The 15,194-nt window shown below is 38.4% G+C and overlaps 1 protein-coding gene across 26 annotated transcripts in view; it reads left to right on the top strand.

Moving 5' to 3' along the window:
- The window catches only part of DLG2 (discs large MAGUK scaffold protein 2), a 2,016,902-nt gene that overhangs the window by 1,703,489 nt on the left and 298,219 nt on the right, over positions 1-15,194 (top strand). For all 26 annotated transcript variants that reach the window (XM_060303825.1, XM_060303817.1, XM_060303816.1 and 23 more), the window contains one exon: positions 1,942-2,044. In XM_060303825.1, coding sequence (XP_060159808.1) covers positions 1,942-2,044 — 103 coding nt within the window. The remainder of the gene's footprint in view (positions 1-1,941; positions 2,045-15,194) is intronic.

Here is a 15,194-nt window from a genome sequence, read left to right as displayed (position 1 = left end):
TGATGACCACAATAGATTGTTAAATGAAAAGCTAAACAAAAACAAGTTATACAACTATATATGAGATATGATCTTATCTGTTTAAAGAAAAAGTCAATAATATATTAAAATATAAAATAGAAAGAAACAAATCGCGATAAAGCGACCTGCTTGCACCTGCATATAGCAGATTTCTAAAAAGCATACACTAGAAACTGCTAATGGTGGTTACTTCTGGGAGTGAAGATGGTGAGGGGACTTTTTACTTTTCTTTTTACACCTTTCTGAAACATAAGAATTAATTACCACGATCACATATTATTTTTTAATAAAAAGTTAAGTCTAATTGTTTGACAAAAGAAGAGGTCTTTCGGCCCATGACGTTTGTGCATTCAGCTTCCTGTAGGCAGAAACCTAGATCAAATTACTTTTCCTGTCTCTTCTGGCTCTCTGAGTCATACTTCTGACTCATCGACACCTAGACAGTCTCTGAAATGACTGTCATTTAATAAGGATTAAATCTGGGATTTTATAGTTCAAAGAGGTTTTAGACTCAAAGAGCCTAACAGTCCCTTCTAACTGAGGCAGGAGAGAACTGAGGCTCAGAGAGGTGATATGACCGTCACTCAGCTAGTAAGGAGTGGCCCAGCCAGACCCAGGTTCACTCAGTGGACTTCCCGGTGTTACCGTGTAATCAAAGCTCTCAGTAAACATAGAAAGCCAATCAATGCTTTCACCAGAATAGAAAGCCATGAAATTAGTAAAAGTGAATAAGGAGACTTTAACAAATTTATTATTAGAGGACCAGCTTGTGGGATTAAAGATTACAGATGTTCCAGGCCTGACAGGGAAAACTCAGTGGCAACCCCCATCCACCACTCAATATCGTTGTCAAAGAAGACTGATGAGAAGCGAAATAAGATTCTATATATTATGTGTAGATAAGCTGATCAGTTCTTTTATTCTTTTTCATGTTCCATAGCCATCTTCCCTGGAAGTGAAAGGAAACAGAATTCAGATATCAGCTGTGTCGTTTGGAAAACTGGACTCTGTGTTCAGTTGAAACTGAAACAAAGCTTCTTAGAGGCTTGTCTTGTTCACCTTTGTTCCCCATCCACCATCCCTCTCCTGGGCACGCACAGAGCCCTGTCATTGGAAAGCACTTAGTAATTACACTGTGTTGGTTTAGACGGAATTGATTTGAGAAAGATTTTAGCTTTTGCGTCTCATTAAATTTGACTTCAGGGTGATTTTTCCCTCTCGGCAGAGTTTTGTGCTTATTTTTTAGATGCTCTGTTTCTCTTTTGGCAAGGATCCCAAAATGGGAGTTAGCAAGAGCAACATAAACTCCTGGCATTCTCTATTTCATTTTGTCACAATTCATTCTGGAATTGTACGTAAGAAATTAGGCAGTCAAATTAATTTTGGTAACAAGGCTCAGGGCTGTCTAACCAAGCTCAGGATGACAGGACCAGGCATATGACCAAAGAGAGGGATTTGGCGGGCAGCCAGCCCCATTCCATACAGTCTCCCCTGAATCTCATATGAATATATTATTCTGTCAGCACATACTTGTCTACATACATTACATGTGTCTTTCTTTATTATCCTGTTTTCCTTCTAATTTTGAAGGCTCCTATCTAACCCAGAAATCTAGGAAACTCATAGAAGCATATTAAATGCACACACACTAAAATCTTACTGGACATGGGTAGACAAAACTTTCAACCCATTCAGACCATGGCACAAACGTCCGAGGTGAAATTTCATCTTTCTGCTAACTAAAGTTATCAAGAGCATGAAATCTGATAGGTTAACACTCAAATGCCTGGGTAGGACATGAAGGGTTTTGAGGCAGGTAACATAATCTTAGCCTTTCAGTTTTGGGAAACTTTTCCCCTCTGTCTATCAGAATAATATGCCTTATGAAATACCAAAATTCTCCGGCTTCCTCTGTTTCAGGTGAATGGCATTGACCTTCGAGGAGCATCCCATGAACAGGCTGCTGCAGCGCTAAAGGGGGCTGGACAGACGGTGACGATTATAGCACAATACCAACCTGAAGGTCAGTGAGAACTCAGACTTACAATGTTCTGATGTGTTTCTGTGTGAATGGGTGCCTGTATTTCTGATCACCGGTATTAACCAGTCACCACCAACAAGATTTTTTAAAACAATCCATGGTGAAAAATTTGTGGTTTATGTCCAAAGAACACGAGACTTTGTTACCCTTAATTCCAAGGAAAACATCCAATAGTTGGAAAGGCCTGTTTGAAAATATGAATTTAAACAAATAACAAGTAGCATCAGCTTTATTTCATTTATATTCTTGTCTGGTATACACTTTTGGTCAGCAATGGATACTATAAAAGCAATTAAGATTTAGGAAGCAAGGGGGAGAGATCCCATCTACAGAAATAGACCATGATCAGTAGACCATAGTCTCTCCTTATGGCATTGACTTACTCTTATTAACACTAAAGTGGTTTTTGGATGTCCTTGACGTGGAATTTTTATTTTATTTTATGTTATTTTACTTTATTTTATTTTATTTTTGCCTCTTCTGCCACACTATCCCTTGTTTGGAATACATCACTGTAAACCTTGAGACTTGGTGAGATGTCATAAGTTGAATTAGCCAATTGAGATTTGATGAGATATTCTAAATTAGATTAGCCAAACCTGCGTTTTGATTGGTTTCAACATCTGTTTCTGTGATCAGAATGAGGATCAGTGAGACAACTGGGCTGCTACCTACTGTGGAATTGAGTTCTTAGCAAATTTATATATATAAATTGCTCTTTTGTTAAAAAAATGTAGTTATGTATATCACTGTGGACTAGACTTTACAAAAAAATAAAGAGGAATATGGTTCTGTCTTCAAGAAATGTAGTTAATTGTTTTTGGTCTACATGGCTAGCAGAGGGGAGAATTTAACAGATGAATATGAAAGTACAAGGGACCTTCAAGGAAGAGCCTTTGTGCATCCACATGCATAAAGAGCTTCTCTGGCCTTTTCAAATGATTTTTTCTTAGCAACATTTGGTCTATTGATGTTTGGAAAATTGAGGTTTGTGTCTTTCTTGTGACATCTTAGGTTTTACCATTAACGGTGGCCAACCACATGTTTTACGAGAGAATAAAGAAAACATTCTGCCGTTATGTGTTTTGGTATGTCACTTTCACTTTGCCTGACTTTAGAATTAGAATTTGCAATTAAGTTATACCAAAAAAAAAAGTATTAATTGCTTTCTTCTATTGACCTAGCCCAGATATGGCCAGAGAGCCATCTGGGAAGAGGGGATTTGTGTTTGTCAAAGATGGACGATGACAGCACCAAGGAACCATGCTCTTCTCAGACAGTTTTGACAAGTCTTTCTACTTCTTAAAAATTAGTAGATATGTCTTCTAATAGGAATAAACAGCTCCAAAGTACCCATTGTAAAACAGAAAATGAAAAAGATCTGGGTTAACACCATTTGATGAACAAATTCTACTTCATATAGAGTAAGAACTTGTTCCTGGGATTCTTCCATTTTATTGATAGCTGTTATCTTTGGGTCTCAAACTCTATGCCCTACACCATAATCTGATGCAAGGCATAAATATCTCTGACTGTTTTCCCATTTCCAAAAACTTTCATCTCAAACAATTCTGGAGACTGATAAGATGGTCAGAACCACAGTTACACCAATTAGAAGCTCTTGATAGTGAAGACAGTCATTCAAATAACCTTGAACAGCATGATTACAAGCTTTAAAAGTTACAATAAAGGACAAGCATGTCCTAGTTCTATCAGCATAAATCTTCATCTTAAGCTTCCTTACAGCTTTGTTTCCTTTAAGCAATATACTCACTTTGGATACTATGCTGTACTTTATCAAGATGCCTGTTCAAAGCATGTCTTATAAATCAAATAAATTGATGTTTAAAGCGCTTCTAAAGATACCTGCAAATAACAACAACAAGCTTAGTATTTCAAAATGCCAAAGTACAAATCAGACTCACGGAATGACTTCCCCATTTTAATAGCCTAACTGCATTCTAATTTGTCATGGCTTTAAATCAGTTGGAAATGTGGTAATGCAACACCAAGCAATCATTCTTCTCCCTTTGCAAAGGGAGAAGAATTTAACTATTCTTAATTTAACTTAATTTAGCTTAATATAGCTTAATTTAACTATTGTTTGAAATGGAAAACTGATTGGATTGTTGTTTAGGTCATTTAGGGACATATAAATTATATGACATATTTAAGAAATAATGATCAATTTGCCTTTAAAATAACAAGTTAAAAGAAGAGTATACCATAAGATTCCATTAGGAAATTCTCACCAAGTCCCCTTAATTTGCACCAGTATTGTGAGGTATCCTTGCTAAGACAAATTTTATTGACATCTCTTGTAACATGGTCAAGAACCAGGCAAAAATGTTTTTCACTTACATTCAAATACTTTTATCAGGAATATTCTAGATGCCTTGCTCAATATTACTAGATATTCAGAAAATTCCACTTTTACCCTATCCCAGGTCTTTGTCTTTAAGGAATTTTTTATCTCCTTCAGGAAAAGAGACTTAGATACATTTAATAGAGATCAGTTCCTGATGACATATAACCAAAATTGTATGATAATGGCACCATCTCTAAGAATTATGGAATGTCAGAGAAGGAATAAACCTGCAGGAGGCAGAACAGTATGAGAGTACTTCATGGAAATGGGAAAATGCAACCAGACTTTGAAAAATGGGTGAGAATTCTATTCCAGGGAGCAGGGAGAAAGAATATCTTGATAAGCTACGTAAGATCGTGAGTTCCAAGCGTGCAGACACCAAAACCTATGTTTTGTTCACTGATAAATTTATCTTCAGTGTTGTACATATAACTGGTATTTCTTAAAAAGTTGTTGAACTAATGAAGAAAAGTTTACCATTCTTCAGTACTTGATTTTCCACTTGACAGTAATTGAAGGCTGAAGGGATTCATTTTTACTGCTTGCACTTTTTCATTTTTGCTTCAAAGCAGAAAATAAGTGGTAAATAAGTGTATATTGCAAAATACAAAACTGTTTCCAACTGTATTTTTCATAGTACTTAGCACATTTTTTGAAATAATGATAAATAATTTATAATTATCATAATATAACAATAAGTGTCTTCCTTGGCAAGTTTCACTGCACAGGGTAAGGCCAAAGTTGTTATACTCACTTCTGCCTAAAATGAACTTGGCCCCAGTTGTCTGAATTACTCTATCCATCATCAGTCTTATTCAATACCTAGTTCTAGGTGGCAGAATTGAAGCCAAATTTAGAGTCACATACAAACAAATGTTTCTTTCTCCTGGTGTGATTGTGATTCATTTTTACCATCATTTTTTATCCAATGTGCGTCACATGCTTACTTTGAAGTTAACATGTATTACATTAATAATAGAAAGAAAATAATAATGTTATTTTCTTTCTTTTTTTAAAAAAGGATCATGTACCTGATACTACAGAATAAATTCTACTTAAGCAATATGAGAAATTAATTCTTGTAAAAATTTCAATTACCTATATTCAATTAGTGAAATTACTCCAACATTACTTGGAAAAAAGGAAACATAATGCCCACCCACCTCCACTACACACACACACATATATATACCCATTTCCTTACCCCTCCCAGTCATCTTCCTCATTGCTTTCAGAATTACCATTCTAGAAGATATCACCCCAAGATGCCTGTATACAAACTCCTTGCTTTTCACAGTATGGTCCCAGCCAGCCTTCATGCCCCCTCCTGCAACCACCACCCACCAGCATCATCCTTTTTCACTGTGGCTCTGCTTCACAGGACTGCTCCCTGCCCCTGCCCTTCGTCCTGAACTGCCGTGTTTCTGGGCCTTTGCTTATGTGGGTTCCTCTGCCTGGAATTCCCTTCTCTCCCTTTCCACCAGTAGTGTTCCTGCTCATCTTGAAGGCCCTCAGATGCCAATTCCACTACAAAGTCATCTTTAATCTGCTGAATCAATGTTGATTGATTCTTTCTCTGAGCTCCCTAGACCTATATTCAGACACTTGGTGTGTCCCTTGTCGTGATTTGCACATTCCTCCACTTAAGTAAGCTTCTAGAGGGCAAGGACCCTTCTATCACTTATTTTATCTCCCATGTTAATGTGCTCAATATGAATTTGACTATGCTTTATTAAAGAGTTATCAAATGTGTCTCACCTTGTTTTAGAAGTGCAATATAATATATTTAGTACGTTGGCAAATATTAATAGTAGATGTTTAAGAAATATTTGAGTGAATATTAAATGAGTGCCCTGGCGTTTTGATATTAGATGCAGAAATGGTAGATGAATCCCTATATTGGACATTTGGTGTTGATGCTCTTTTTAGGTGGTGCCTTTTTTGCTGTTGTTGTTACAAAACCTTTAGCAACCCTAAAGGTAAACTCCCTTTCTCCTGCATTGCAGAAAATCTACAGCTCTTGCTCTGTAATATAGAACAAAGAAAAGACTATTAAAGGTCTCACATTTCATTTTTTAAATCTCTGTAACTCAACTTTAACATCATTGATGAATAAAAAGGCATTGATTACAACCTAATTATACATTTGTCAAAGAGAGTCTAACACAGCATTCCCCTGGGTCAGATTGGGGCAAATCTTTACAGCATTTGTTGCCTTCTCACTAATACAATAGCACCTATATTTAGTGTGAGATTACTGCCTGAGGTTGAAATAACAAACCCTCAGATATTCACTAGGAGAATCAAGTGAACAGTATAAGTTGTTGGATAGAGCACAAAATGGAGACAATCAATTGCCAAGCTGTCCCCATGAAAGCCACCAATATCCCCTGGCCTTTAATCTGGCTACTCAGGGCACTGCTGGGGACATTGCAAGGGCTTCAGAAGGGCCTGCAAGTAGGAAGGAGAAAGTCGCTGTTGGTCCCCATCAGCAAGCAGGGACTTGAGTAGACCGTGGAGGGGCCTGATTTCCTCCACCTTTTATTCTTTCAAAGAATGCTTGAGTTCCTAAAGGAAAATCCCAAAGGACAGAGTTGATTACTGCCTGGAGACTCATAAGTGTGGTCTGGTTTATGGAATGGAATTGTGGCAGAGTGGCCATGTTCATTCAATTAATAGTTTTTTTGCTGAACATTTACTATGCCTCAGTCAACATTCTAGGAAAATGATAAAGCAGCAAACTAACGAGCTGTCAACACCATTGTCAAATGGTGATAAGTAGTATAATTAAATAGGAAGAAGAATAAAGATGATAGTGACAGAGAAATATATGGTGTGTAGGGAAGGTCTTGCTAATAAGGTGGTATTTCAGCAGCGACTTAAAAGAAGTGATGGAATGAGCCATGTAGGAAACTGGGGGAAGAGATGACTTATTCTACAGTCTTGGTCTGCCAAGGGTGGTCGGTGAACCAGCAGCATAGATAGCAACTGAGAACTTGTTAGAAAGGCACAATCTTGAACCCCAACCCAGGCTAACTAAATCAGAATCTGCATTTTATCAAGATCCACAGGTTATTTGTACGTACATTAAAGTTTGAGAAGCACTGCTCTAGAATACTTAGGGACCCTGCAAAAATTGCCATTTGACACTATTGGGTGGGACTTCCTCTACCTGGAGTACTGGGCAAAGTCACATGAGGCTATATCACAAGGTTTGATTTCTGACATGTGTCACTCAGTGGTTAGTCATAGCTCAGTGGTTTTACTAGGAACAGATCAAGCTGCAGGGGGTCTAAGAAGTTCACGTGTCATTCACCTCTACTTTGCCTATGCCTCCCCTCTAAATACAGATTATCAAGCTAATTCATAAATCTTGCTAGAACTCCTCAGCTAGTGACACAGTGAACCTATTCAGGCTTCATTCTCTTTCATTATGGCCTCTCCTGCAAGTGAGTTAAAGAAACTAGAGTCTGTCATACAGAGTGAAGTAAGTCAGAAAGAGAAAGACAAATACCGTATGCTAACACATATATATGGAATTTAAGGAAAAAAAATGTCATGAAGAACCTAGGGGTAAGACAGGAATAAAGACACAGACCTACTAGAGAATGGACTTGAGGATATGGGGAGGGAGAAGGGTAAGCTGTGACAAAGTGAGAGAGTGGCATGGACATATATACACTACCAAACGTAAAATAGATAGCTAGTGGGAAGCAGCCGCATAGCACAGGGAGATCAGCTCGGTGCTTTGTGACCATCTAGAGGGGTGGGATAGGTAGGGTGCGAGGGAGGGAGATGCGAGAGGGAAGAGATATGGGAACATATGTATATGTATAACTGATTCACTGTTATAAAGCAGAAAATAACACACCATTGTAAAGCAATTATACTCCAATAAAGATGTAAAAAAAAGAAGCAGTGAGTTGGGATGAAGTAAGATTGAACACCATCCTAATGGATGGCTCTGTGAATCAAAAAAAAGTCATTCAGCCATCACTATAAATTTTATTTGAGTAACTTACTATATTTTAAAGCAGAAATTAATTTAAATAATCTTTTTTACTTCTTTTAAATTGTGTATCTAATTCAGGGGGGAAAGAGTATATATTCTTTTTAGCGTGAAGTGAAACTCTGATCTTCAGAGTAACCACTCTGAATTAAGTTATCGAGCTTAAACCAGAGCTGGAGACCAAGGTGCATTTCTCTATAGAGTAAAAGATACAATAAAAGCTTGAAATTAATATGCAACTTAACCTTGGAAGAATGTTGACACCTTCTGAAAGTTCTCGGAAAGGAGAGTATTTACAACATCCAAGAAACCTACTTGCAATGCAAGCTATATTTCTTTATTTAAATCAATGTCTACATAGATTTATGCATACGAATGAGCAGCTGTGGCACGTTGAAGTATTTTCTCAGTACAAATAACTGCATCTCAAATGCCCAGGCAAGATTCATAAAGTCTAGCTGTGGGTCTTGATCGGAAATTGCATCAGCATCATCAGGAAACATTTAAGATGAGCACTGGAGTGGAAAGTACTGGGCAGGACTCTGGACTTCGACGAGACCAGTATTTTAATGCCAACTCTAGCTGTGTGACCTTGTGGTAGTTATTCATCTTTATGAGTCTCAGTTTTCTTACCTACAAAAACGAAAGGTTAGAATGGGTAAGGTATTATCAGAATAACCCTTCAGTTATTAAATTCTAGATAAAAAACATGACCCCTGACCTCAGGTGGTATAGAAGCATAAATTCCATTACTTGAAAGTTTTGTCACTAACATAACATCCTTTTTCTTTGCATTTTTTTGCATGATTTAAGAAGAAGTGAATGAACAATCTAGTTAACTTGATGCATTCTGTGTGGTTTAACCAGAATCATTGAGAAATAGAAATTAAGAGTTGGAGGAATCCTTTTAATACCATCTTGTCCCGCTTCTTCATTTCACAGGTGGGGGAGCTGAAGCTCAGTCAGCCTCTAGATAGGAAAGCAGTTCAATATCTTAAAAGTTGTCATAACTACTAAAGTTGAGCAGCTAATAAATTTCTTAATCCTTTTAATTCGCTATAATAGCTCATGAGAGCAGATGGCTTAAATAGCCCAAGGAATCATCCAATAATATTGTTCTGATCAAAAGGACATTAAGGAGTTAAAAAGAAATTCTCATGGCATCTCAGGGCTTTCTCATGTACAAAACTTCACTTTCCTTTCTAGCTTACTGTTGTTAATTGCTGTTGTTCATGTATCAGAGTTAAATGATATATATGAGAGCTCTAAAAGTATAAACAATTATTGTTAATTTAAAAAACCTACCAATCTGGATATATTGATAGTTCAATAAACAGTTCAAATATATTATGATTTTCCTCCTCCTCATCCTAAATTCTTTCTATAGAACCCTTTATTCATCCATCCATCCACTCATCCATCCATCATCAATCAGTTCATCCTCAGTGATAGTCTATATTGCCACGTATCAGATTTCTCCAAATATGTTGCATTAAATCTGTTTTAATTAATCTAGTTGGTATATTCTAATTTTTACCAAAATATTAGGAAGGAAACAAATAAAACTTCATATGACTCTAGAATTTGTACTGCTTAGCCATGTCTTTCTCTACACCTCTCTCTCTCACATACGTACACCTCCACCAGCAGATACTGCTGCCTCCTGCAACTAGAAATCTCCCAGGATGTCTCCTCAGTGCTTCCTTTTCCTAGCCTTCTCCCAGTTGCTTTTGTTTTCTCCTCAGCCTCCATCTAACACATAGCACTATAAAATATGACCAAAGGGATGATTCCTGCAAATAGAGTGTACAGATTCATTGGGAGGTTCCTTCCAGATACTTTAATGATGAATGATGCTGCATCCCTCTCTCCATGCCCACACCCCATTTTGGACCTAGAAAAATGTAATGACTACAAAGGGAGGTACCATTTCCTGACTCTTAGAAAACTCTCTTGACCTCATTATCTATCCTGGGAATACAACAGCCCAAGCTCATATCAAAGGGATTAAAAATATTTACAAAGGTAATTATAAGTCATACCTCCTCCCACTGTATCATCCCTCTTCCCATCTCCATAGCAACTCTCATTCCATAATTAAATATATTGATCTTTGTGTATTTCATCTATATATTAAGTTTATATTATTTGGGGGATCTCTTGGTATCCGGTAACATAAAGCATTCACTCCTTAGTACTGAAAGAGGCTAAGTAAATCCTCGTGCTAGAGATATTTTGGTAACCAAGAACATTTCTTGGATCCTTACTTGTCTTTAGCAACATCCAGATCAACTACATGGAAATAAAGAGTCTTAATTCTATTCTTGAGTATACAAGGATCGCAAAGTGAACACAAATCCTTGTTAGATAACCCTCCCATTTGATACGAAATTTCAGGATGTTAGATAACTGTCTCTACAGAGACAAAAAGAAGAATATAAACCAAGACAGATTTAAATACCTACTAACTTAACACCATATTCTGGGTTCCCACCTAGTTTATCCCTGCATCTGTTTGCTTATCCCCCTATTTAAGCCAATCCTCAAATGTAAAAATACATCTTCTCCTTTCCCTGACTCTGCAGCCAATGCTTTATTGACCGTGTTTTAAGCCTCATCACTTTTCTGAACATTGATTCCCCTGTTTGTTAATTAAGATAGAGAGATTTATTTATTTGTTTGTTTGTTTATTTATTTTTGGCTGCGTTGGGTCTTCGTTGCTGCGTGAGGGCTTTCTCTAGTTGTGGCGAGCGGGGGCTACTCTTCTTTGTGGTGTGCAGGCTTCTCAGTACGGTGGCTTCTCTTTGCAGAGCACAGGCTCTAGGTGCACAGGCTCAGTAGTTGTGGCACACGGGCTCAGTTGCTACACGGGTTCAGTTGCTCCGCGGCATGTGGGATCTTCCCGGACCAGGGATCGAATCTGTGTCCCCTGCACTGGCAAGCGGATTCTTAACCACTGAGCCACCAGGGAAGTCCCTAGAGAGATTATTTTTAAGGCTCTTTCCAGCTGACATTCTGTGAAATTTAGTTTACTGTGTCTTCTAATTAAAGCTTGTCATCAAACAATAATAATCACAAGCAGGTAATTTCTAAATGTTCTCTTTTTATTCCACACATTTTAAAACATGGAAATTCTGCTTTCACCCACTTGTGGGAAGGGGAAAGCTCTATATCTGTGGAAATTTTCTCTTTCTGTGTTTAATAGGATTTGAACCCTGCAATAATAGTTTTAAATGTAATTCAAGTGGAAGCACTTATTGCTTGTGGGGGCTTTCAAGATTAACGACTTACTGTACATGGTCTCTTTGTTTGTAGACCCACTGTAACCTAAATCTTATCCATTTAATAAATTAAATTGTAATTACCACGCTTACAACTAGATTTATTGAGACTGAAAGAAAGCAATATGAAAAAATCAATTTCAAGAAATCAAGTGCACAGAAAACTGAAATAGGACAATATCTTAAATTCTCAGAATCACAAGTAGTAGCAATTTCAGGATGGAAAAACCAAGCCTAGGAAATATAAAGTATACATCTTTAATGTGCTTTATAATACGGTTCCTGGTAGACTCTTTGACTAAGTCTATAAAAAGCAAAAGTATCCAAATTGTACTTTGGTTCAAGATAGTCTACTCTTATTCCCTCTTTCCATTTCCTCATATTCATGTTCCCACTGCCAAAGATAATTTGCTTTCTTAGTAAAGAGCCACTGATGCATTACAAAAATTAAGGAGTAACAGAACAGATAAGAGGAAGGAAATTTGGACGGAGAGACACAGACACACACAGAGAGAACACTATGTGACTAAGGCAGAGACTGAAGTGATGTATCTACAAGCCAAAGAATGCCAAGGACCGCTGGCAACCACCAGAATCTAGGAGAGGGGCATGGAACAAATTTTCCCTCTGAAACTTCAGAAGGAACCAACCTTTCTAACACCTTGATTTTGGATTTCTGGACTCCAGAACTACGACTGAGTCAAAGGCCAACACCAGAAGAGCTAGAACAATGAAACATACTACAACCTAAAAATGAAGCTGATCATCAAACAGAAAAACGAGAGATTAAACGTCAGCTCACGAGAAAGCTCAGTCAAAGGCCAACTGTGGCTGAACTACTTGCCAGGAATATTCTGAGGTTTAATGAATACGTGGGGGTAACAGAGGCTCATGATTATGACCAGCAAGCTGACAAACCTTGGGCCAAACTGACCCCTGCTGACAAGGCCGCCGTAAGAAAAGAGTTAAATGAATTGAAAAGCTCAGAGATGGAAGTTCATGAGGAGAGCAAACATTTTACACACTACCGCCGTCCATGATGCTGAAGTTTGAGAGAGGATATAAACAACCCCCTAAGGCAGGGCTGCTTCGCTGCTTCAGTCTCCAGAGCGACATGGAGGGAACTTCAGCGCTTCTCAGCGCAGCCAGAATTGAGTCCTCTGAGATACAGTTCTGGGGTGAACAGCACTTCTAGGAATGTAGCATTTCACTGGAATGGATTCTCACGTGCTGCCTTGGGCAAAACTGAATACTTTTTGTCAGTGCTTTTGAACCTTTTAATGTTGCAGCATACCTGAGGGCTCTTCCCTCACCAGCCACCAATGTTCTGAGTGACTTGCAGGTTCCAAGTTTTATGAGTTGCACCTCACCCTCACCCAAGATGACTGCCTGTGCTGAGGCACGGTTTGCACCATTAGCCTTACCTGCCCTGTCCTGTTGTGAGACCCACCTGTGTAGGCGTTAAATTCTAACCATCACATCCAGTTGGTGATGGGGGAAACCTTCTGGAGGCCCCCAACCTTCTGGAAAAAAGGGGCCCCCACCTCCAGGGGAAGCCTTCATACCACACTGGCATGTCAGCTGAAAGCATTGCACTATACCTCTGTTAACACAGCAGGACAGTCCTCTTCAGGCAGTCCAGCCCAAGAGAAGCTCAGAATCTGACATGTTCTTCCTTTTGGCACAAGTCATTCTGACGTTTATTTATATAAAAAAAGAAAGAAATCTTGAAGAAATGTTGGGAACATATGTTTTTCCTATCTGTTCAACAATCTGAGCTGCAACCAGATTCCAAGTTGGGAAAATGAGAAAGCATATATATTTTCTATATATAAAAACAAAACCAAAAAAAGGCCTTTACATTGAGGCCAACTTGGCAGAAAACTGACTCATGGCTTAACTTGTATAGGCTATTGTACTTTTGTTGTACCAAATGTACTCGAAGTCATTCTAACCAAGAGATGTATTCTCCCCCATAAAGCAGAGTTGCAGCAACTCTGTGGGAGCACTTGTATGCTGTCAGCCCCCCCACTTCCAGCCAGAGTCACAGCAACGTCCTGTGGATGTGGAGTGCTAGGTAGAAAAAGGTCTTTGGAGAAGCAGTTATGACCCACTGCTCCTCTCTTTTCCTCAGTACCGTTTGCCTTCTCCTGCTGCGCTCTTTGCCTTAACTACCAACACTGATCTTCCTGCTGACCCTCTCTGGGAGCTTCCACCTCACTCACCCCTCCTCTTTCAAGATGTAGCCAGTGCAGCTGGTGCCTGGGCATTGACTCAGGCCCCACTCCTTTTTGTATGTGTAATATATATTAATATGATTTCCTAAAACAGAAGATTCAGTCGCTTTCTTTGAATTTTTATTGAAAACCATACAGCCTTACTATTTCCCTCTAATTCCTATACATTCTAAATGGAAGGGAAAAAATAGTTTCTACTTAACTGATGAATGTGGCTTTTTCCCTTTAACGTTCAGAAAATTGTGGCTATTTTATATATTTCTTCTGATTTCCTCTGCAGTCCCTGTTGTTCTGTATGTGATCTTTGAGAAGATTTTTCTCTTTTCCTCCTTTCATGCCCATGTAAGTTTTGCTGAACAATCAGGTTAAAGCAAAGCTAAAGTGACCTTAAAAGGTAGTGTCTTCCCTCCACATGGGGAATAGGGAGGTATTTGGATTTCTCAGTAAATGTCAAGTGCGTTATGACTGTGGAGATACACTGAGCCCACATCTCCTTCAAGATCATTAACATTTAATATGACCGAGGGAATATAAGTGACAATTCTACAAATTTGTTAGAAGTTTGTATATAAGGTGGCCACACATTAAGGGTTAACTTCTTCGAACCTTTCTGTCTTGTTGGTTTGGAAATTATTTGGCTTATGCCAGCATCCTCTGTGGCTTCAGATGACATTTTTCAAGCCCCTTTCACCGCCTTCCTTTCCCTTAATGTGCCAAGCTTGAAACAGGATTTGATTTCCCGAGCTACTTGTCTGCTTTCTATGTGCCACCAAGGAATCTAGTTCATCTTTCATCTCATTCATGTTCTTCTGAAACAAGATACTTTGGGAGTCAAGTCTTTTCAGGTGTTTATATAAATGTATATATAAAGTGGATTTTGTGTTCTCTTTCCACGTAAGTAACAATTCACAATCATCATGTAAAGAAGAAATAAAAGCCCGTTGTATTGTACTTCAAGATGCTTCCCTGATGTACAGAATCTCCTTGTAAAATAAATAATTGCATAGTCTATCAGTCTTCCTATCAATATTAATTATTAATGTATTTTAGAATTAAAAAAACAAATTATACTAAACAACAAAAAAAAAGGAATATGGGCTTCCCTGGTGGCACAGTGGTTGAGAGTCTGCCTGCCGATGCAGGGACGCGGGTTCGTGCCCCGGTCCGGGAAGATCCCACATGCCGCGGAGCGGCTGGGCCCGTGAGCCATGGCTGCTGAGCCTGCGCTCTGCAACGG

The sequence above is a fragment of the Globicephala melas genome, chromosome 8 (genome assembly GCF_963455315.2).
Source record: "Globicephala melas chromosome 8, mGloMel1.2, whole genome shotgun sequence".
In the NCBI taxonomy this organism is placed as follows: Eukaryota; Metazoa; Chordata; class Mammalia; order Artiodactyla; family Delphinidae; genus Globicephala; species Globicephala melas.
Note: the sequence above shows the minus strand (reverse complement) of the source record. Positions and strands in the feature narration are given on the sequence as shown.